At 45.6% G+C, this 23,080-nt stretch overlaps 1 protein-coding gene across 1 annotated transcript in view; it reads right to left on the reverse strand.

Moving 5' to 3' along the window:
* Window positions 1-21,623, reverse strand: part of SLC24A3 (solute carrier family 24 member 3) — a 510,935-nt gene extending 489,312 nt beyond the window's left edge. The window contains exon 1 of the mRNA XM_047771613.1: window positions 21,113-21,623. Within this exon, the coding sequence (XP_047627569.1) occupies window positions 21,113-21,560 (448 nt within the window). The 5' untranslated portion in view covers window positions 21,561-21,623. The remainder of the gene's footprint in view (window positions 1-21,112) is intronic.
* Between the last annotated feature and the right edge of the window lie 1,457 nt (window positions 21,624-23,080).

The raw sequence follows: 23,080 nt of genomic DNA on the forward strand, positions 1-23,080 counted from the left end.
CTCATGGCAATGCCAGATCCTTCACCCAGTGAGCGAGTGAGGCCAGGGATCAAACCCACAACCTCATGGTTCCTAGTCGGATTCGTTTCCGCTGCACCATGACGGCAACTCCTATCCTACATATTCAACCAGCCTATGACATGGTAATTACAAGAACTGACGGTTCTCTTAAAATATGTCACAAAAATACACTATGAAACATCAGCTTTATAAGTAAAATGCAACAATGCAGTTATTTTGTGATGATCATTTTATTTGATGAGAGGATCATTCAGTGTGTGAGCAATATTTACTAAATATGTAAAAAATATTTATGTATATGACCAAATACTGGAAAGAGCACTGGAAATTAGTCTTTGATCTTGGATCGTCTTAACTCAATTTCTTTTTTCTTTTTATTTTGTTATTTACACAGATAACCATATTTCATCCAGGATGCAAATTAGGTCACATGTAGTTGGTACACTGCCATTCAGGTAAAAAAGAAAGAATCCAACAAATACTGAGCTTCTGCCCTCATACCAGGCTCGGAGCATCAGACAGTAAGCACAACAGATGAAGTTCCTGCTCTCAGGAAGCTGTTGTTCTCATTGGGGGAGGGTGTCAGCAACACAATGAGAAAATACATACACAGCACATCAAACCAGCACACAGAACCTACACGTGAAAATAAATGTCTGTGTGGGGTGCCTGCAGCGTCAAGCACATGGGGACTTCCTGTTCTCTTTTTAGAATCAGACATTGGCCACTATTTGATAAGCTGAGTACATTAGTTTCCTATGGCTATAATCATCAATTCGCACAAAATGAGTGGCTTAAAACAGACCAAAATCTTACACTGCTAGAAGGCAGATGCCTAACAGGAGTCTCACGGGGCTAAATTCAAGGTGCAGGGCTGTGATCCTCCTGGAGGGAAACCCTTTTTCTCATCTCTTAGGAATCCTAGAGGTTGCTCACATTCCTTGGCTTGTGGCCCCTTTCCATTGTCAAGCCAGTAACGGTACCGCGCCTACCTCTGCTTCTGTCATCACATCTCTTTTCCTGACTCTTCTCCGGCCTCCTGCTTTCACTGGTGAGAAGCGCTGTGATGACAAGGGGCGCCCTGGCTAACCCAGGACCATCTCCCATCTCAAAGTCAGCTGACGATCCACCCTAATTCCACGGGCAGCTGTAACTCCCCCTCACCACGTAATGCGACACATTCGCAGGCTCCAGGGACTAGATCGTGGACATCTGTAAGAGGGAGGGGGACTATTCTGCCCACCACACTAGGGTAGCTTCTTAGTGAAATCTTCAATACTCTCTTCCCACTGGGACGTTTAGCAGAGTGGAAACTACCATGCCTATGTGTGAGACTTGGGGCAAGTTGCTTTAACTCAAATGAGCGTACTAACACCGAATCCACAGTTCCATGGAGAGAGTTAAGTGAGGTAAAACATGTGAAAGAGGGAATTCCTGCTGCAGCACAGTGGGATCGGCGACACAGCATCTCTGGAGCTCTGGGACACAGGTTCAATCCCCGGCCCGGCACAGTGGGTTAAGGATCCGGCATTGCAGCATCTGCAGCATAGGTTGCAACCATGGCTTGTCTCTGATCCCTGGCCTGGGAACTCCATATACTGCAGGGCAGCCAAAAAAAGGAAAAAAAAATGTGAAAGAGATATAAACCTGGAAAATACAGAGACCAGTTAGTTGGTTAATATTAGATAAGCCTATCTGTTGCTAAACCCCTCTATGTGTGAATTAAATTTCTTCTTTGTAACAAACTAAAAATTTTAAGCCAAAATCTGAACTGGCATTCTCAGAAACTATGGTAATTAGCCAATACCATGTGATTCACCCTCTCCTGAGTTCCTACTGAAAAAAACCACAGAAATACATAAAAGATGCTGCGTGTGCGGATGAGCCTCAAAGACAGGAATGGGAGGTGACAGGTGGACTTGGGAGGGCACAGTGATCCCCAGGTGTGAACCCCTCTCTCAGAAACAAGCTCCTGAAAGGAACTGTTTTCAAGGGCATCCCCATTCCATGACTACATCTTTCTCTAGCCATCTCCTCAGAGACCCCAATCTGGAAATGAAACTCAACCAGGGAAAAGGGTATGGAAGAGGGCATATTACCTCCTGGAGAACAAGAGAAAAGAGGAGAGACAGGAAGAATCATGGGAATGATACAAACTGGGACTGCAGGTTTTAATGCAACTGGGAAAAACCCTCAGCTGATCAAAATTCTATGAATAAAGATCCATCCAAACATTTACACCATGAGGCAACAGGTACCAGTTCAATCAAAGGTCCTATTCTCTGGACAAAGTGAAAGAAAATTGAAGTTGGCATTTAAAAATATATACAGAAAAGCACCCTGACAACTTAGAAATTGAAAATCACTCTCCCAGAAACAACTTAAATGTCCATCAATAGATGAATGGATTAAGACGATGTGGTACATATATACAATGGAATACCACTCAACCATAAAAAAAGAACAAAAGAATGCCATTTGCAGCAACATGGGTGCAACCAGAGACTATCATACCAAGTGAAGTAAGTCACAAAGAGAAAGACAAATACCATATGATATCATGTATGTATGGAATCTAAAATATGGCACAAATGAACCTACCTACAAAACAGAAATAGACTCACAGACATAGAGAACAGATTTGCGGTTGCTAAGAGGGAGGGGGAGGGAGTGGATGGACTGGGAGTTTGGGGTTAGTAGATGCAAACTATGACATTTAGAATGGATGAGCAATGAGGTCCTACTATACAGCACAGGGAACTATATCCAATCGCCTGGGTTAGACCAGAATGGAAAAGAATACAAAAAAGAATGCATGTGGGAGTTCCCATCGTGGAGCAGTGGTTAACAAATCTGACTAGGAACCATGAGGTTGCGGGTTCGGTCCCTGGCCTTGCTCAGTGGGTTAGGGATCCGGCGTTGCCGTGAGCTGTGGTGTAGGTCACAGACGCGGCTCGGATCCCACGTTGCTGTGGCTCTGGTGCAGGCCGGTGGCTACAGCTCCGATTGGACCCCTAGCCTGGGAACCTCCATATGCCGAGGGAGCGGCTCTAGAAAAGGCAAAAAGACCAAAAAAAAAAAAGAATGCATGTGTTACGTGCATGTATATATGTATGTATTATGTGTGTGTGTATATATATATAAAGCTGAATCAGATAGTAATATAGTAATACAGCAGAAATGAGCATAACATTGTAAATAAACTATAATTTAAATAATTTAATCACTCTCCTAACACTGTAAATTAACAAAACTTCAATTTAAAAAAAAAAAATCAGTCTCCTAAATAACGAATTGCAGAAAAAAATAAAACTACAAGACTACTTGAGAAGTACAATAATGACTACATGACACCTTAAAACTTTTAATGTGAGTCTAAAGCTGCTCATGGAGGCAAATGCATCATTAGCAAGAAAGAATAAAAATATATAAAGCACTTAATTCAAGATGTCAGAAAAGAAACCAAAGGAATTCAGAGAAAAAAATTTAAAGAACTATTAAAGCGGTAACCAATAACTGACAAAACAGGAGAAAAAGCAAAACTGATTAAGACACACAGAGATGGTTCTTCCAAAAATAATAAACAAATACGGTCAGATTTTACCAAGGAAAAAGAAAAAGTTAGTAATGAGGAAATGTTACATAATCACCATTACAAACAAGTTGAAAATTTTAAATGCAATGCATAATTGTGTTCATTTTTTTTAAAATCTTAATGGAACTGACATTTCTCTGGGAAAACAAACTACCTACACAGAAAAGTAGCAATGGAAGAAACTGAAAAGTTTCCCCCAAATTGCCTTCAAGAAAAGACACGCCAGGGCAGTACTACGAAGTAGTCTTTCAAATTTTAAAGTGAAAGATCATACCCATGCTTCATAAAATATTTCAGAATGGAGAAAAACATGGAAATCATCAGTTTGTTTGGTAAACCCACTGCAATGATAACACCAAACCTGGCAAAAAAGCTGTATGTCAGCATGTCGTGAGTGCAAAAACTCTACAGAAGAAACGAACAAATCAAATCCAACGTCATTTTCAGAGAAAAAAAATATTTTAGAGCTATCTAGGGTTTATTTCAGGAGCAGCTTAATATGGATATTTACTTACAATATGTTACATCAAACATTTCAAAAAAAAAAAAGTTAACAAGGCATTTGACCACATACGACATTTAAAAAAAAAAAACAAAAAAAAACCTCTTGGAAAACCAGAAAGACAAGGAAACTTCCATAGCATAATGAAAAATAACTAGATCAACCAATAGCCAACCCTGAAAAACTACTCAACTATAGCATGAATCTAAAAATTCCCTATAATAGCAAATTATTGGTTTTTATTATTACTTACATGGCTTAATACTTAAGCATAATATATAAAGAATAAAATTAAGAAGAAATTATAAAGAAGAAATATTTCCACAAAATATAAGAAATAAAACAATAGCCACCATCAATAATGAATACCAGAATAACTTTAACAAATAAATGTAAGAGACAGGGAAATAACCAGGAATCTTGACCGATACTTTTCTAAAGCCTTGCTCACATGAAGAAGCACACTATGAATGAGAGGAATTGATGCTATAAATGCCATATTTCCATAATTTTTATAAATCTGTGAAAAATCCAGAAGCATTTGGACAGAATTTAAGAGATTCTAAAGTTCACCTGGAACTACCAAAGAATGATAATAGCAAGTGATTTTTTTTTCCCCAAAAACAAGTGCTGAGGAGTCTTGCTCTACTGATAATTAACATGTGAATAACCTACAGCAATTAACAAGAGAAATAGAAAATAGAATAAAACAGACATCATAAAAACTGCTTCTTATAAGACAATAAGCTTGCAATGAAGGCGACACCACACATGTGTGGGTAAAGGAAGTATTACTCAATGAACAATGTAACTGTTAAGCCTGTTGATCCACGGAAATATTCATCTAGAAATAAATTTCACATGTAGTAAAGGGTTACTTTAAAGTTAAGCCATAAAAACAGGGAAGGGGAAGACGTAAAGGATTGTGTGATATAAATCTGTGATGGAGATCCTGAATCTGAGAATAAAACAATGAGAAAAATACAAGGAAAAAGAGAGAGAGCTTTGACTAGATAAAAATAATGTCTTCTCTATGCCCCCAATCCAGCTAAACTTGTGAAATAGGATAAAAGATTTATATAAAGAATTCTTACAAATCAGTAAGAACAACACTGAACTGACATGAACAAATTTTTCTCACAAGGAAAAAAATAATAAATGACCGATAAACATCTTTAAAAATATTTAGTTTCGCTGCGAAAGGAGGAAGGCAAACTAAAGCAATGAGATACTGTCTTTCTGCCATCCAAGTAAATTTAAAATATGTTAAATAACCATAATATTCAACTCTGGCAGAGCACACGAAATGGAGCGCCCTCAAACACTGCTGCTGGAATCTCTAATTGGTTCCAATTCCTGGAAAGTTATCATACAGCAGCTTGTGTCAGCTTTATAACAGGCAGGCGCTCTGACACTGAAACAGCCCTTCTAAGAATCCAACCTAAGGAAGCTGTCAGAGATTATCACGGCCTCCAGTCCAAGAACATTTATCACAGCCAGGACATGGAAAATACCTTTGTATCCCAAATAAACACATTATGATACAATCAGAGGCTACAGTGTCATGGTTAAAACCACTGGCATCTGGAGTCAGTCAGCCTGAGTGTAGATCTTACTTGGCTACATAGAAACGTTGTGAGCTTGAGCAACTGACCTACACTCTCTGCGCCTTACTTTTCTTTGCAGGGACAATGGAGATAGCCATGGTACCTACTCCACTAGCGCAGGAAAAGCTCTTAGAACAGTGCCTCCAACATGCTAAGTGTTCAATAAATGTCACTTAATATATCAGAAGTATTATATATGCATATGCAGGTATTTATTATATAGGTGCATATAATATATAATAATAAATTCACATAAGACTAAGAAGTATTATGATTTTTAATAATGCTCAGCAAACAGTGATCAATTCCAATCCAGGAAAATGTACCATGAAAAACACGCCCTGGTCAAGGGGGGCTTATCCATGGTACAAATGATTCTACAATCAAATATCAATCCATGCAATCCACCAAATTAACTGTCTGAAAAAGAAAAACCATGGGATCGTATCATTTAATGCAGGAAAAGCATCTGATGAAGTTCAATATTCATCTCGGATAAAAATGATCGACAGGAGTTCCCATCGTGGCGCAGTGGTTAACGAATCCGACTAGGAACCATGAGGTTTCGGGTTCGATCCCTGGCCTTGCTCAGGGGGTTAAGGATCCAGCGTTGCCATGAGCTGTGGTGTAGGCTGCAGACGAGGCTCAGATCCCAAGTTGCTGTGGCTGTGGCATAGGCGGGCAGCTACAGCTCCGATTCGACCCCTAGCCTGGGGAACCTCCATATGCTGCAGGAGCGGCCCTAGAAATGGCAAAAAAAAAAAAAATCGACAAACTAGGACTCCAGTGTCAAAAAATTACAAACTGCAGAATTCCATTTGGATGACCTTCTCAGAAGGATAAAACTACAGTGACAGAGAACAAGGGATTGGGGATGGGGGAGGGTGTGAGGACAGAGGAAGAGTCTGAGGGAGTTTTGAGGGGTGATATTTCTGTTCTACATCCTGAATGTCAGTCAATTCCACTGTATTTGAGTTGCTTTGAATTTTAACAGCAGGATTCAGGGAGCTCTGCCGTGGCACAATGGGTTAAGAACCTAACTGCAGTGGCTTGGATCACTGTGGAGGCGCAGGTTCGATCCCTGGCCTGGCACAGTGGGTTAAAGGACCCGGTTGGTGTTGCCAAAGCTGCGGCGTAGGTCCTGGCTGTGGCTTGAATTCAAACCCTGGCTCGGGAACTTTCATATGCAGCAGGTATGGCCATAAAAAAAAAAAATTAAAAAAAAAAAAGGCTTCAAGACGCTATATATAGTATTACATCAGCGTTAAAAATACTAAGGGAGGAAATTTACCACAACGCTGGAAAATACTAAAACTGACCTTCCTCATGCCCCGATTTATGGAAAGTAGGTTCAATGACAAACTTCTGCACATACCCCAACAAACACTTGTGATTTCTGATGCCCAAACAAGGAAATCCCATGCAGAAGGTCATTACCATCAGATTTTTCTAAGCCTGGGTTGTTAAGGTGCTAGGAAACTTCGCTTTCTTTCAAAGTCATGTTCAGATCACAGACTAATATTGCAACATCAGAGATGAAACCAGTTGAAATCTTTTAAACTCAAAAATCGCTAATTAGAAAAATTCATGGGCACTAATTTCCAAAACGACCAATCATTCTCTCGGTTTTATGGGGTGACTACCCAGGTAGAAGAAAATCCCAAAACAGTAACTTTCTCCTAAAGCAAGCTAACAGGGTCCTAAGAGCCAGTATTTCTGAATAAATCACATCTGTTAGAAGGAGCAGCCCCCCATAAAAGTCCCTCATTTTCCCCACTTAGTGACCACACCGCACGCCAAATAATTCCCAGCAAGATTCTAGCCCTTCAGAAACACTGAAGAGTTTGAAATAATTTCACCCAGTCCATCTACATTAAATATATTTCTAATCTTAACTTTCTGCCGGTTTTTTTTCCCTTAAGTGTTTACCAAGCAGCGAGTCCAAAAACCAGGGTTTTCTGGCCCCAATTTCAAATCTCCTTCATGTCAGTTTCCTCAACCCTAAAATCAGATGTTAAGATAAAAGATCCCCAAGATCTCCATCTCCAATATTCTACACCAGCCAACAAATAACGGTGAAAGCAGTGTTTCAAAGGGCGTGGCTAGACGTTCCCGGCATGGCTCCAAGGTTAACGAACCCAGCTAGCATCCATGAGGTTGCACGTTCGATCCCTGGCCTCGCTCGCTCGCTCAGCGGGTTAAGGATCCGGCGTTACCGTGAGCTGCGGTGTAGGTCGAAGACACGCCTTGGATCCCGTGTTGCTGTGGCTGTGGTGTAGGCCAACAGCTACAGCTGTGATTCAACCCCTAGCCTGGGAACCTCCAAATGCTGCAGGTGTGGCCCTAAAAAAGACCCCCCAAAAAAAGGCAACAAAAAAAAGAAGGGCATGGTAAAACCGCTTGAAGAACAAAAGAGTGAACTACTTTCATGGAGCATTCATTCAGAAATATTGTGCAAATGACAGAAAAAAAATTATTCACCAGAGAAACTGTTAACTAGCCATGTGTAGCCTTTACCTGGCCCTTAGCTGAAAGTAATACAACTGCAGTGACTGAGAAACTCCACATCCGTCCCGGATTCGCTCATGCAGACCGATCTTCTTTACTCTTGCCTCCCGTCCCAGGTCACTAGCCGGCTCCGGTGTCCAGCAATATTACTGGTGGTGGAAGTTCCCTTAATCCTTAGGGTTCTAATTTGCTTTTTTTTTTTAGGGCTGCTCCCACGGCATACAGAAGTTCCCAGGCTAGGGGTCGAATCGGAGCTGTAGCTGCCAGCCTACACCACAGTCACAGCAACGCCAGATCCAAGCCACATCTGCGACCTACACCACAGCACAGCTCATGACAGCACCAGATCCTTAACCTACTGAGCGAGGCCAGGAATTAAACCTGCAACCTCATGGATCCTAGTCGGGTTCGTTAACCGCTGAGCCACAAAGGGAACTCCTAGAGCTCTAATTTTCGAATTAGCTTTACTTTGGGAAAAGGTGACAGGAGTTATTTAACTTGACTTTCTTTTGTAGAAAAAGGTACACGGAGTGTGTGTGGTTATAAAAGGGCAACACAAGCTATCTTTGTGATACTGGCTCAGTCCAATATTTTGACTGCAGGGCTAATATGAACCTACGCAGGTGATAAAATTGTATAGAACTTAAAACACACACACATACGTGTGCGTGCACACACACGCACACACATGTACTCAAACATAAATGGCACTGGGGAAATCTGAATAAGGTTGGTGGACTGCATCAATGACACTACCCTGGTTATGATATCAAACTCAAGTTTCGCAAAATGTTACCTGGGAGGAAACTGGAAGAAATGTATAAAGAATCTCTCTGTATTGTTTCTTACAACTGCACGTGAATCTACAACGATCCTAACAAAAAATTTAAATTAATAAAAAAAGGTTATAGTAAAAACCATGTCTTCCCCCATTAGACCATTAAACCTCCCAGGAGGCAGCAACTCACTCGTACCTGTTTCATATGTAGAAGAGTCAAAAGAAAGGAGGAGCTCCCGTTGTGGCTCAGCAGTAAAGACCCTGACTAGTATCCGTGAGGATGTGACTTAGTGAGTTAAGAATCCGGCTTTGCCAGGAGCTGTGGTGCAGAGAGCAGACCCGGCTCGGATCTGGTGCTGGCTGTCACTGTGGCATAGACCAGTAGCTGCAGCTCTCATTCGACCCCTAGCATGGGAACTTCCATGTGCTGCAGGTGTGGCCCTAAAAAGCAAAAATATAAAAAATAAACATAAAAGAAAGGAGGAAGGCGGGGAGGGGTTTGGGGAGGAGGAAGGGAGGGAGACTTATGCTGCTTGGGATGGTCCTGCAATGTAACTAAATAAATTGTCAGCTCTTTCACACTCATGCCGTCCTTGAGTATAGGAGTGCTTCTTTTGCACAAACCCTCTATGTACACATAACCCCAACTTCCTCTCCCATCGGAGTCCCTGAAGTAACCAGGTCTTTCCCCTCAAGGAGACTGGGCGACCCTTCTCTGGGAAATCTGACAGCTCCCTAATAAATACCTAAAGCTAGAGACAAGTGCATTGCCAGCAGTATGGCCCACTCAGATCACCTTACAGAGGCACCATCAGCAGCCCCTCCCACATGCATAGTTTCTAATCATCTTGTTAATGGCCTCATATGTGAATAGAGGCCAAAGATTCCTTGGCATAAGAAAAAAAGCACACAATATGCAAAACAACAACAGACACAGCAACTTGGAGAAAGAGAGTCCATAAAGAGAAAAGAAAACTTTCAAGACTGCTATTAATATATGTAGGGATATAAGAGATGAGACTGCGTGTTGATGAAGCAGAACAGGATCATACTAAAAATAACTTGCAGAGGGAAAAGGAGCTCTTGGAAATTAAAAATATGACAGCAGAAATTAAAAACTCAGTATGAGAATTAGGAGAAATGGTTACATGATAGAAGATAATAGAAGAAAGGGAGTGTGTGTGTGTGTGTGTGTGTGTGAGTGTGTGTGAGACTGGGTCACGGTGCCATACAGCAGAAACTAGAGAAGCACTGTAAATCAACTATACTTTAATTTAAAAAATAAAATAAAATCCCAAAAAAATAAAATATAGAAGATAGGTTAAGAAAACCTACAGAAAATAGAGCAAGAGGATGAAAAAGAGAGAGAGAGAGAGAAAAGAGAAAATCAGAAGATCAATCCAGGAAGTCAAACACCCAAATACGAGATAATCCACCAAGAGTAAAGAGAGAACTCAGGATGGAGGAAATCACAAAAAGACAAGTTCCCGGATCTGAAGGATATAAGCTTCCAGATTAAAAGAACCAGGTGAGTACACCCAGGAAAATGCATGAAAACAGAACTGCAGCAGCCATAGACCTGTGATATGCCTGAACATCAGAAGCAGAGCAATGAGCATACATGCTTTCAGAGAGAAAAAACAGGTTTCATACAAAGCAAATAAAACCTCAGGGAGCTCCTGCTGTGACCCAACAGGATGGACAACATCTTGGGAGCCCCGGGACGTGGGTTTGATGCAGCACAGTGGGTTAAGGATCGGGCGTTGCCACAGCTGCAGCTTAGCTCAAGGCAGGGGCTAAGATCTGATGATCCCTGTCCCGGGAGCTCCAGATGCCACGGGGCGGCCATCTAAATAAATAAATAAAAGCTCAGGCAGCATCAGATTTCTCAGAGGCAACACTGGAGGCTGGAAGAGCTATACCTTCGCAACGCTGAGGAAAATGTGCTCCAACCTAAACCCCTGATCCAGCCTAACGATCCGTCTTCGAAGTGTGGAGGCAGAATTGATATCTTTTCAAACCTACACTATCTCAAACTTTATTATTTCTATACCCCTCGTCTTAGGAGGCACCTGGAGTATGTGATCCCAAAAAATGTATACCAGAAATGAAGGCATAAACCAAGAAAGACACCCATGTGGGTTCCAGGAAAGGGGGCTCTCAACATAAGAAGAGCAGGAGGAAAAACAAAAAGCAAACAAAAAACGATGGAGGATGAAGCTGAAGGAAGGTGTCAAGATGCCAGGTGGGCAGCAGGTTTAACAAGCAACCTGTGCAGACCAGAACAGGCCAGAAGAATCTGCAGAAGATATCCTCCAAAGAGAAGCTGGTAGGGTATTTAACAGCACTGTACATTTGAGGAGATGAAGGCAGCCAGAGGAAAATTTGGGCTTCAATTGGTAGTAAAGGCGTAGAATCCTAAGCAGAAAAACAAATACTAATTCATGTTCAGGACAGAAAAATTAAGCCCAGTGTATTTCACAGCTTAGTTATGTAGGGCACTGAGGTGGCTGAGACAAGATTTACTGACCATTGATCTGGCCCAGTGGTGCCCAGGGCTGGCTGCCGCGGTAGACTCCTCTGGCTCACTTTTGAAAAATCCCAAAGCCCAGGCTATACCCAGGGACACTACCTCACAACCCCTGGGCGGGGGGCAGGACCCAGACCTGAGTAAGGCTTAAAGGTCCCCAGTGATTACAACGTGCAGGGAAAACTGAGACCCACAGGACTGACCAAAGATACAATTTTCACTCTCGTGCAACCCTCACAGAACCTTCCCTGTAACGACTACTTATAATCTTGACTTATAACCATCAGCTATATTCCACCTAGGTGTCCTACCCGTAATCAAAGTCAAAATGTCCCCAAATGAGTATTTAGTGTTCTTTTTTAAAAATGGTGCTAGTAGAAATTCTCTGGTAGCCTAGCGATTAAGGATTTGGTGTTGTTGCTGCTGTGGCTCACGTTCCATCCCTGGCCCAGGAATTTTCACCTGCTGTGGGTGCAGCCAAAAACAGAAAACAAACAAAACAAAAACAAAAACAAAAATGGCACTTGTAAAAACAAAAATTGACCCACTCCTGGCCATGTATCTGGAGAAAGCTCTAATTTGAAAAGATGCATATACCCGAATATTCACAGCAGCACTATTTACAACAGCCAAGACAGGGAAGCAACTTCAATGTCCACTGATGAATGAATAAAGAAGATGTGTGTGTGTGTATGTGTGTTCATATATATTCCAATATTCCACATATACACATAATGGAATACTACTCAGCCATAAAAAAGAATGAAATAATTCCATCTGCAGCAACATGGATAGACCTATAGATTATTATACTAAGTAAGTTAGGTAAAGAAAGATAAATATCATACGATATACCTTAGATGTGGAATCTACAAACAAACAAAAAAAAGAGATACAAATGAACTTATTTACAAAACAGAAAGACTCACAGATACAGAAAACAAACTTACAGTTACCAAAGGGGTACAGGGGTGGGTGGAAAAGGGATAAATTAGGAGGTTGGGATTAATAGACACCAACTACCACATGTTAAAATGAATAAACAAGGATCTACTGTATAGCAAACAAAACCATATTCAGTATCTCATAATAAACTATAATGGAAAAGAATCTGAAAAAGAACACACTGGCACCACTGGAGAAAGAACACACTGGAAAAAATGGTGCTAGTGACATCTTGCCGTCCACTGTGGCATCCCCCCTTTCTCCTGGTCACCCATGCTTCTCACCACGCCCTTTGTTCTTACATCAAAGTCCTGCTCAAGAAACCCATTTGTTACTTCCTGTTCTTCACGGATTCGGCATGTCACCCAAGTGAAAATGACTTCTGCTAAGGCCAAAGGGGTGCAGAAGCACATAGAGGGAAAGGAAGAGAAAAATACAAAGTTGCAATATGAAATTCCTCCAAACTAGGTCAGTGATGAGCTTCCTTATCTTTTGTTCTCCGTCTCCCAGAAATGAGGAGTGATTGACAAGCAAGAATAATAGCTGAATCTTATGATTTAAATAAGCAACTTGGACTGGTCTGGACAGCTCAGGAAACGACAGGGCCTTGCCCAGTTCCCTCCAGCTCCCACCTAATCTCTAAACTCTAGAGTTCACAGAGTCATGACCAAAATGCTCCACAGTCACAGATGGGTCCAGCCACGTTGAGTTTTTCTAAGTCTCAAGCATCTCTGCACTGCCATTCATACCCCACTGCTCCCCTTTCTACACATCAAACTCATTAAAAGGCCAAGGCTTCGTGGGAAGGTCCGTGCCTCGTGCCTGGTCAGCTTGCCGTCCTCTCCCTCACAAGGTTAGGGTACCAAGTTACCTCCTCACCTGCAGTAAATGAGAGAAGCGGACTCCCCAGCATCTTAGCCGACACTTTGTTTTCATTTCTGCCAGTCTGGTTTCGGAAAATCATATTTCATCATTTTAAAATTTAGATTTCCCTGGTTCCTACCAAGGCTGAGAATTTTTCCTGTGTCTTCTGGCCATATACAAGGGTGAGCGTGTATACGTGTGTGTGTATGTGTGTAAACTGCCTTTCCATTTCTTTTACCCATTTTTCTCTAAGTCTGTGTTTCCGCCCTCCATTCTTCACCAACCTAATTCCTTTTGTTTTCCAGGTGCCAGCTTCTCCTGACCACTAACACATTCTCCACGCCCATGCTGTGTTTCTCATTTGTCTCTCGTAATTCTCAAAACTTAGTTGTTCAGTGCCTCTCTTCCCACTAAAATCTGAGCATCAGGGGGATGCTCTGGATATCCATCTCAGACATGGCTGTCACCCCAGCAACAAGCAAAAAGCCAGCCACGTGTTTACTGAATGGAAGAATGAAGGTCCCTGTATCTTACACGGGCTGGGTCCAGGCAGGAGCTCACTCAAGGGATGTGGCCAAAGGCAGTTTCATAAGGAACCATTTCCAAAGGTGCAGGCAGGGTTGGAGAGACCAGAGAGGGCCAGGAAAGCCCCCCAGACTGGCAGCAATGAAAAGCATCACCCAGATGAGGGATGAGGATGAGCGACCAGCAGGTGGACCCCACGAGACCTCAGTAATCGGAGAGAGTCTGGAAGATGCCATCCACATCTGAGAAATTATGAACCCCATGATCCAAACTGCCTGAATGCTGCCCAGCACCACTTCAGTCACAGAAAAACCTTCTTCCCCTGAATCCCCAACACTTCCAATTCTCAAACCCCACAGGATGACACCATATTAGAGACGGCTGCAAACAAGAAACAAAAAGCATTGCCAAACAAGCTCTACAGAAACTGAAGGCAGGAAAAGGCCAAACTCAAATTCCCTTCCTGGCAGGACTACTCGATTGCTGTACAACTTCAGGGACGTTTTCTTTTTCTTTTTCTTTTTCTTTTCTTTTCTTTCTTTTTTTTTTTTTTTTTTTTTTTTTTTGCTTTTGTCCTTTTAGGGCTGCACCCACGGCATATGGAGGTTCCCAGGCTAGGGGTCAAATCAGAGCTGTAGCCGCCAGCCTATGACAGAGCCACAGCAACGCCAGATCTGAGCCACGTCTGCGACCTACACCACAGCTCACGGCAACGCCGGATCTTTAACCCACTGAATGAGGCCAGGGATTGAACCTGCAACCTCATTTTTCCTAGTCGGATTTGTTTCTGCTGCACCACAATGGGAACTCCTTTTTTTTTTTTTTTTTAACTTTTTAGGGCTGCACATGCGGCATATGGAAGTTTCCAAGCTAGTGTCAAATCAGAGCTGTAGCTGCTGGCCTACTCCACATCCACAACAATGTGGGATCCAAGCCGCATCTGTGACCTACACTACAGCTCACAGCAGCGCCAGATCCTTAACCCACTGAGTGAGGCCAGGGATTGAACCTGCATCCTCATGGATACTAGTTGGGTTCATAACCCACTAAGACAAAATGGACACTCCCAGGGACATTTTCTGAAACTACCAAACCCAGGTTTCCCTATTATAAGTGTCGGCATACTATTATTCCCCCTGAAAAAGTTATTTTGCTCAAGGAAAAGAAATCTCCTTAAGGAAAAAGAGGGTTGCCAAAATCCTGTCCTATCAGCCAACTTCCACCAGGCCTTGGAATTCTCAGCGAATGGCTGGTTTTGCAATTCTTTTGGCTTTGCCAACCCTTCAGGGTAAAAAAAAAAAAAAAATCTTCCCACTAGGATTCAAGACTCACAAATGAAGGAAATCTTTGAGAAAAATCTGGGTTGATGAGCAGCTAAGAAAAGCCAGGAGGAAGGAGACACATCTATATATGTTTAGGCGGAAAATAGAAAAGGTTGAAAAGGAATGTTTTTCTAAAATACTGCTTCTATGAAAGCAACCTTCTGTTACTCCTTTACTCCCAAGTCGACTGAAAAAGACAGTGTGATTCCCATTTTCTATTCCTGTCCCCTCCTAGGCTGGGGCTGGGGTGCAGTGGCCCGCAGCTCTGATACGGGTGGGCTTGGGTTTCAGATCCTGTCCTTAGTGAAGTGACACTGAGCAAGGCATTCGCCCTTCTCAGCTCAGGGTTAGTCGGTAAAAAAATGTGTAACAGCCTCAAATTTGCTGGATTGGAAGCCAAATTATAAATCATGAAAACAGCATGTGCCTGTAAGTGGGTCTGTGACACACGTAGTTAGGTTTTATCACAGGCACTGTCAGGTAGACATCAAGACAGCTTCCTTACTTAACAAATGCCTTCTGAGCATCTACTCTGGGTGGGGTGATGAGGGGACCAAGATGAGGAAAGTTTAGAGGGTCCCTGACCTCCTGGAGCTTAGAATCTCCTGAAGAGGAGATGGTGTTCAAACCCTAGGAGCATAAATACATAATTGCCAACTGCGATCAAGGCTACCAAGGGAAAACGCAGCGTGTTCGGAGAGCAAGACCCGGGCAGGCCCATCAGGAAGCTCTTGCTTGGGCCCAGAAGTGAAGGATGGAGGATGAACAGGCTGCTGTGGTGACAGTGGGACAAGCACCTGCAGAAGTGGCCCCTTCTGAGGAGCAGAAGAAAGGCCAGAGTGGTGACCATGGACAGGAGAGGCCAGAGAGGGAAGACAGGGCTGGAGAATCCAGCAAGGCCTCCCAGGAAGCCACAGGAGGGGTTGGAAGGTCGTGGTCACCATCCCCTGAGGAACAGAAAGCACAAAGCAAAAGACAGGCTCTCAGCTCCGCAACTGGAATTTACCGTTCAAATCCCCACTGCAGTCTCTCTTCAAATACCACCTCTGGACCCCAACCAGTTACAGAGAGCAGCAACGTTTTCATGACTAGAAAGTATTTCAATAAAGACTGTATACATACACACACACATACATGCACATACACGCATACACACATGCACACATACATGCATACACACGTACATACAAGTATATACACATAAATACATATGTACACATACATATATTCACACATACAATATATATACAAGTATGCAAATACACACATACATACACACGTATGCACATATACAAACATGCATACACCCATACATACACATATACATACACAATATACCTATATACATACAGACATGCATATGTATACACACGTACATATACATACACACATACGTTTACACATATACATACATACACATACACCTATAAACAACATATACACACATGCATATATACAGACATATACACACATACACATGTGTATGCACATATACATACACACAAAAAACATACATATTGATGCATATATACATGCACATATATGTACACACATATATACACATGTGCACACATAAATACATATGCACATGTACATATACTCACACTTACAATATATACATATATGCACATGTAAAAACATGCATGCACACATATGCACATATACAAATGTGCATATACACATACACATATCCACACACAATACACATACATGCACACACACATACACACAGACATGCATATGCATGCATACATATACACACATATGCATACATGCTTACACATATACATATATGTGCGTAAACATACATACACACATGCATATATGCAGACATATACACACATATATACATGTGTATCCATACACATATACACATACGTGTGTGCATATGTACATGCATATATACATATACATGCACACAAACAACACATACATAGACATGCATATACACATATATACACACATACAAAACATACAAATATACATACACATATACATAAATATATACACACAAAATAAAAACACGTATATACATACACATATACATGCACATATACACATACATACACACACACACACACATATACATATATAAATATACATGTACTATTTGCCTTTTACCATCTTGGGAAATGTCTACAATCACGCCTAAGTTATCATCCCTTTGCACCCCTGGTCTTTCAAAGATAGTCACAACAATATCTCCCATCACATACGCTCACCTCCTACAGCCAACGTATGCTGACATTCCTACCTCCAGTAAGTGGTGGCATCTACATCCCCTCCCCTTGGACTTGGGTTGACATCTGTCCCTGCCCTGACCAACAGAAAACAGTGGAAGTGGTACCACATGACTTCTGAGGCTGAAACATAAAAATGCCTGCACGTCCACCTTGTTCTTTTGGACCCCAGCTGCCACGCTCTGGGGAAGTTCAAGTGCAGTCACATGGAGAGGCCACATGTAGGTGTCCTGGTTGACAACCCCATCGAGGGTCCAGCCAACAGATGGCAGGAGCCCCAAACGTGTCAGTGATGACGCCCCCGCCCAAGGACAGCAGATCCCAGCTGTCAGTCCCCAGCCCTCCCATCTCTCCAGCTGAGGTCCCAGACATAATGCAGCAGAGACAAAGCTATCCCCATTCTGCCCTGTCCAAATTCCTGACCAAGTACCCTTGAGTAGAAAAACAAAATAGAAGTTTGGCAGCACTATGTTTTGTGGTGATCTGGTATGCAACAATAGTAACCAAGCCAAAAAGTAGCTCAAAGTTTACACATATATATGCATGCATAATTTATATATATATATATATATTCACTATTCACCTCCCTAGGAACCTTCTAGAGGGGATATCTCATTACTCCTGAGTTACAAGCTCTGGACTTTATTCACACCACTTCTGGAATAAAGAAGACTAGGTTCCTTACTTCAAAGAAAAATTAAATACTTTTAAACCACTCAAAACACACAAAGCAATCCATTCACACTGCGAAAAGAAAAAGAAAAGAAAATCCTCGTTAGCGAATCTGACACCTTATTTCCAATGGCTTTGAAAACATCAGAACTAAGATTTTCACTGGCAACAACTAAATAGGGCACCCAGGGCTCCTCTTTCCTTCACTGCTGGAGGCTCAACCTTCAGCAAGGAGTGTCTGCAACTTAAATGAGACTATGCATAGAAAGGTTACATAGCACAGGGATGGAAGAGAAAAGCCTGCCAAATTCCAGTTGATGTTGTCACTGCTTTTGCTGTTGTGAGAATCAACATTTTTCTTGATTCCAGCGTTAATTCTTCCTGACTTAACCTTAACAGGGCTCCCATCTCATCTTAGCAGAAAAGAATCGAGACTGAGTTTGGTTAGATGTCCTGAAAGGGATCGCCAATCCCAGGCAATTAGAAATGCTATTCAACATTATGTAACACACCTGCCTCAATCCCTATTTTGGTTTGGTAAAAGAACTGTCCTTTTTGTATATATATAAAAAGAAAAATCAATATGTGTTAGAAAACAGGCTTCTGAGAAGTTGCACTTAATCACTGCATGGTTTTCAAGGTGGATAAATAAAAATACCACCTTTGGTGTGTATGAAGGTAGCACTATGTGGTTACATAAATATTACAAAGCTGCACCCGGTGATGAATGGTAGTGGCATGAATACCAGGAAACAGAGGTGGGATCAAAGAGCCAGGTCACCTCCTCTAGATTTCTTCCTCTATTCCTCAACCTCTGTGTGACCCTATCACGTGGGATCTCCGAGTCACAGTGTTTTTAAAAAGAGACTAAATTCCAAACTTTTTATCCACCCTAAAAGGACCCTCAAGGAGAGCAGCCCCAAAGTTGCCAGGGTAAAAGTCACTATTCAAATGGTTAAGGGTGCTGATCAGAAACCTCTCAAGCAAAATTAGTCATCTGCAGCTTCACGCACATTAATCGGTATCTTAAAAACGACATCGAAAAACCCGGGTCTTGCAAAATACTGCTGAGCATCACGTAATGAAACTATCAAGTGGAAGAATGGTGATTTGAGAGAGAATTACAAATAGCATGGCAGTAGGGGCTGCATCGCACCCCTCCCAGTGGGTCCTCTTAAGCCTCACTTTTATGGAGGGGGATGGAGGGGGTGGAGTGGCAGGAGAATGTAAATGGTAAGAAGGAGAATGATCCTTGGAAGGAATGATGGAAAGGGCTGTGGAGTGGAACTAAAACTGAGTTGGTGGCACCTGGACAGAAATGTCCCTGCTAGAGAGACCACTTCCAAGTGACACCTAGTCACCAAGTTTCAAGTTTGCAGAGTGTCTGGCACACTTCCAGAGCTGAACATCCCAGCTTTCCCAGGGCCAAGGCAGCCCACTGTCGTGGATGGACTTAACTGTCTGGGTCACATTCTCCATCCAGACAAATGTCATCTGTAGCCTGGAAAGCGGTGGGAGCACTATGGTTCACAGAACCCCAACATGCAGGAAAATGGCCGGCATGTCATTGACTTGAAACGGCCCTTTCTGAAGGTGGTGCAAAAAACAGGCTGGCTTTGCACTCATCAAAACTGGGAAGGTGAAAAGGGGGTGAGTGAAAACGCTCTTTGTGAGAATTGGCCAGGAACTGCTCCCGGCAGGTCTGACTCTGCCCTTGGAGAGAGGTTCAGCCTTCCTCACCCGGCACAGTCCTGAGGTGGGTCTCGAACGCCTGACATTGTAGGCTGCAGGAGAGACGGAGAGAACCAAAGAGCCTCAGGGCGCCACTGAAGACCAGGACGGCCTCTCTATTACCATATATGCTAAAGTCTGTCAAGAGGTCTGCTAAAACCTGAACTAAGACCCGCCACCCGCTTTCCCCACCAGGCAGGAGAACAGCCTATTTGGGGGAGGGGGTCCCTTTTTTTAACTGATGGCACCCTTAAAAATACTTGACCACCCCTATCCAAATGCCTTCATTCTGCACTTCCTAACACCTGGTATGGGGGCTACGTCTACCTCAACACCAAAGCATGTATCTGTAACTGCTTTTTCTTACAAGCATTTATATGGCTGTTTTCCCACAAACCGGGCCACTTGAATTGGCTGGGATATAAAACCGTTTTACAACAGTTATTCTTCCAAGCCTTTCCTCCATTCCTTTGACTGCTCCATACCCAGGATCCAAACTCTTTTCAGTGGACAACTGTTCTAAGCACATTTCTCCACGAGGTCTGCTGCAGCTCCAGAAAGGCCAAGGACAAAAATCAGACAAAAGTTGTGAGCAAAGGGGGGACCCACGGCAGGGCACCCGTGAGAGCAGGGATGGTGCGGTATAACAGTTTCTTCCAGAGCTGCAAGTCCGCAAAAGGGATCAGTCTTCCCAGTGAGTGGTCAGTGGAAGAGAACCAGTCTGAAACCCTAGCCGGCACTTTTTTTTCCCACCAGGAGTTCCCGCACCTGTTCTGGAAAGCCCCGGGGATGGAGCTTTCCACCCGGGTTCATCCCGTCTGTGCCTTGCACGGATAACTAACTGTGCGTTTGCCAGTCAACCAGCCCTCTTCCTGCCCTCTGTCCCCAAGCCAAGGAGCGCACAGGTGGTCAGCCGCACAGGTACGAAGCTTACCAGGACAACTTTAATAATGGCCACTGGGGACTTGTTTAGGGTAATGGGCCCCACCGCCGCCGCCACCAGCCCTCCAGCTTGTGAGCAGGAAGGGCAGAGCCAAGAGGCACAGGTAAGGGTTCCCAGGGCAGCCAGGCGCCCCAGCCTGCCCGCCGCTACCGCACCGCGCGGCCCCCGCCTCCGGGCCCCCCTCCGAGGGGCAGAGGGCGTCTTGGCCCCGCACCCTGCGCGCCTGGCCCCGGGAGCCCCGAGGGGCAGAGGGCGTCTTGGCCCCAGGAGCCCCGTGCCGCCGCCGCCGGAGTCGCAGCGCCCACTCGGGGCGGGCGATGAGCACTCACCGTCGTGCTCCTGCATGCTCGACAGCGACCAGAGCAGCAGCGCCACCAAGGCCAGGAAGCAGATCTGGCTCAGCAGAAGGTCCCTTCGGCGGCTCCGGCGACGCTCGCGCTCCTCCTCGTCGGGCGACGGCGGCATCCTCCTCGGGAGGCAGGGCGGCGGCCCCGTTGGGGGCCCCGGCGGGCGGCGGCCGCTCCGGTCGCGGGCGGCCGCGGCGGGGACCGCGGCTGGAGGCGGCTCCGCGCTCGGCGGCGGCGTGTCCTCGCTGCGCTCCTGGCCGGCGGCCGCCGCCGCCTCCCCTTCCTCCTCGCGGCTGCCGCCGGTCTCCCGGTCTTCGTCCTCGTCGTCGCTGTCGCTCAGTCCCTCCTCTCCGTCGTCCTCCTCCTCGTCGCCGCTGGCCCGCGCCGCCGCCTCCCGGCGCTCGGGGTCCCCGTCCTCCTCGCGCGCCATGGCTCCCACGCTCGGCGTCCGCGCTCGGCCTCGGGCGGCGGCGCGGCGGGGGCGGCGGGGGCGGCCGGGAGGCGGGGGCGGCGGCGGCCGAGGAGGAGGAGCGGGAAGGACCGGCGGGAGGAGGGCCCGCCGCTGGTCAACTCGGCCGGCTGGCGAGGCCACCCGGGGCTGGCTCCGGCCTCGCGGGCTGCGGGAGCGCGTCGCGGGGCTGCCCGCCTACTCCATGGTCCGCGCGCCGGGCCGGGGCCGAGCCGGGGCCGAGCGCGCCGGGAGCACGGGGCGAGGCGGCAGCCTGCGGCGGCGCGGCGGCTCGGACGCGGGCGGGGGGCAGTGCGGGGGACGCGGCGGCGCTGGCCAGCCGGGCGGAGAGGGGGCGCGTGGGGAGGAGACTGAGCGGGGAGGGAGCCCCGCGCGCGGTCCTGAGATCGTGCCGGCGCGGGAGGGCACCCTCGGGAGGCACGCGCTGCCGAGAGGCGGGTCTCCAGGAAAAGGGGTTCACTCGAAGTTTCCGAGGAGCGGAGGGTCTCTCTCGCCCCTTCCTCACCTTCTGCCCAGAGAAGCGCGCGGCGAAGGCGCTGGGATGCCCGCCGGGCCACCGGGCTCGCTTCCTCCCTCGGGTCCCCGGGGTTTCCCTCCGCCCCCTTGTGGGGATCCCCCTGAGCGCCGGCTGGGGACCTGGAACAGGACTCCCCGGAGGCTCTTGGGCTCGCCAGGGGTGTCCTGGCTCCCGCCTCTGGCCCAGGCTCACACTTCACTCGCAGATCGATCGTCTTGGACCAAACCCAGAGATGTGGCTGAGGCAAGGAGAGCAGCTGGCACTTTCCTGGGGCAGGGCGGCCCGAGGGTCCCTGGCCAAACTCGGGAGAAGGCTCCTGGTCTTCCAGGGAGCTTTGGCCTGCCTCTACCCCCTGAGGTCAGAGCCCTAATTCCTGGAACTGTCCTGCCTCCAGTTGTCCTCCTGCCATCACCTTCTTAAGGTGTTGGCCTGCACCCAGCGGTCTCAGGCACAGCCACCCTCCCTTCTTGGGCTTCGGGCTTCCTCCCTGGTGTCTCCCCTGGGCTGCTGGCCAGGATGGTGGATCTAGCCCCAAGGAGGAGGTGCCTTTGTGATGGGGTTGAAAACAGAAAGGCTTGTTCAGAAAAGGCTCACCGGTATTGGTCCGGGTGACTGTCTCCATGGAATCCAGTCATATCAGGGAATCTAGCTTCTGACATCTTGTGGGGTGGGGATGGGGGGGAAACCTCTGCACAGGTTTCTCTACTCCTAGAGGACTCAGAGAATCCAAATGTGCACGCCTGTGGGTGGCCTGCTAGCCCAAGCCTCCTTAGATGACCCCCGACAGCATCTGGGGACAGCAGAGTCACCGCAAAGGACAACACAGGCCTTCCTAGGTGTCTTCCTTTCCACGGAGGGAGCCAGGAAGAAGTCGCTTCCTAGGCCTGTTGTTCATTGACTCCTTTCTCAGAGGCGCAGAGCACCTCCCTTCCCCCACGATGCCCCTGTGGCTGTCCCTTGGCTC

This window comes from Phacochoerus africanus, chromosome 3 (assembly GCF_016906955.1).
Source record: "Phacochoerus africanus isolate WHEZ1 chromosome 3, ROS_Pafr_v1, whole genome shotgun sequence".
Lineage (NCBI taxonomy): Eukaryota > Metazoa > Chordata > Mammalia > Artiodactyla > Suidae > Phacochoerus > Phacochoerus africanus.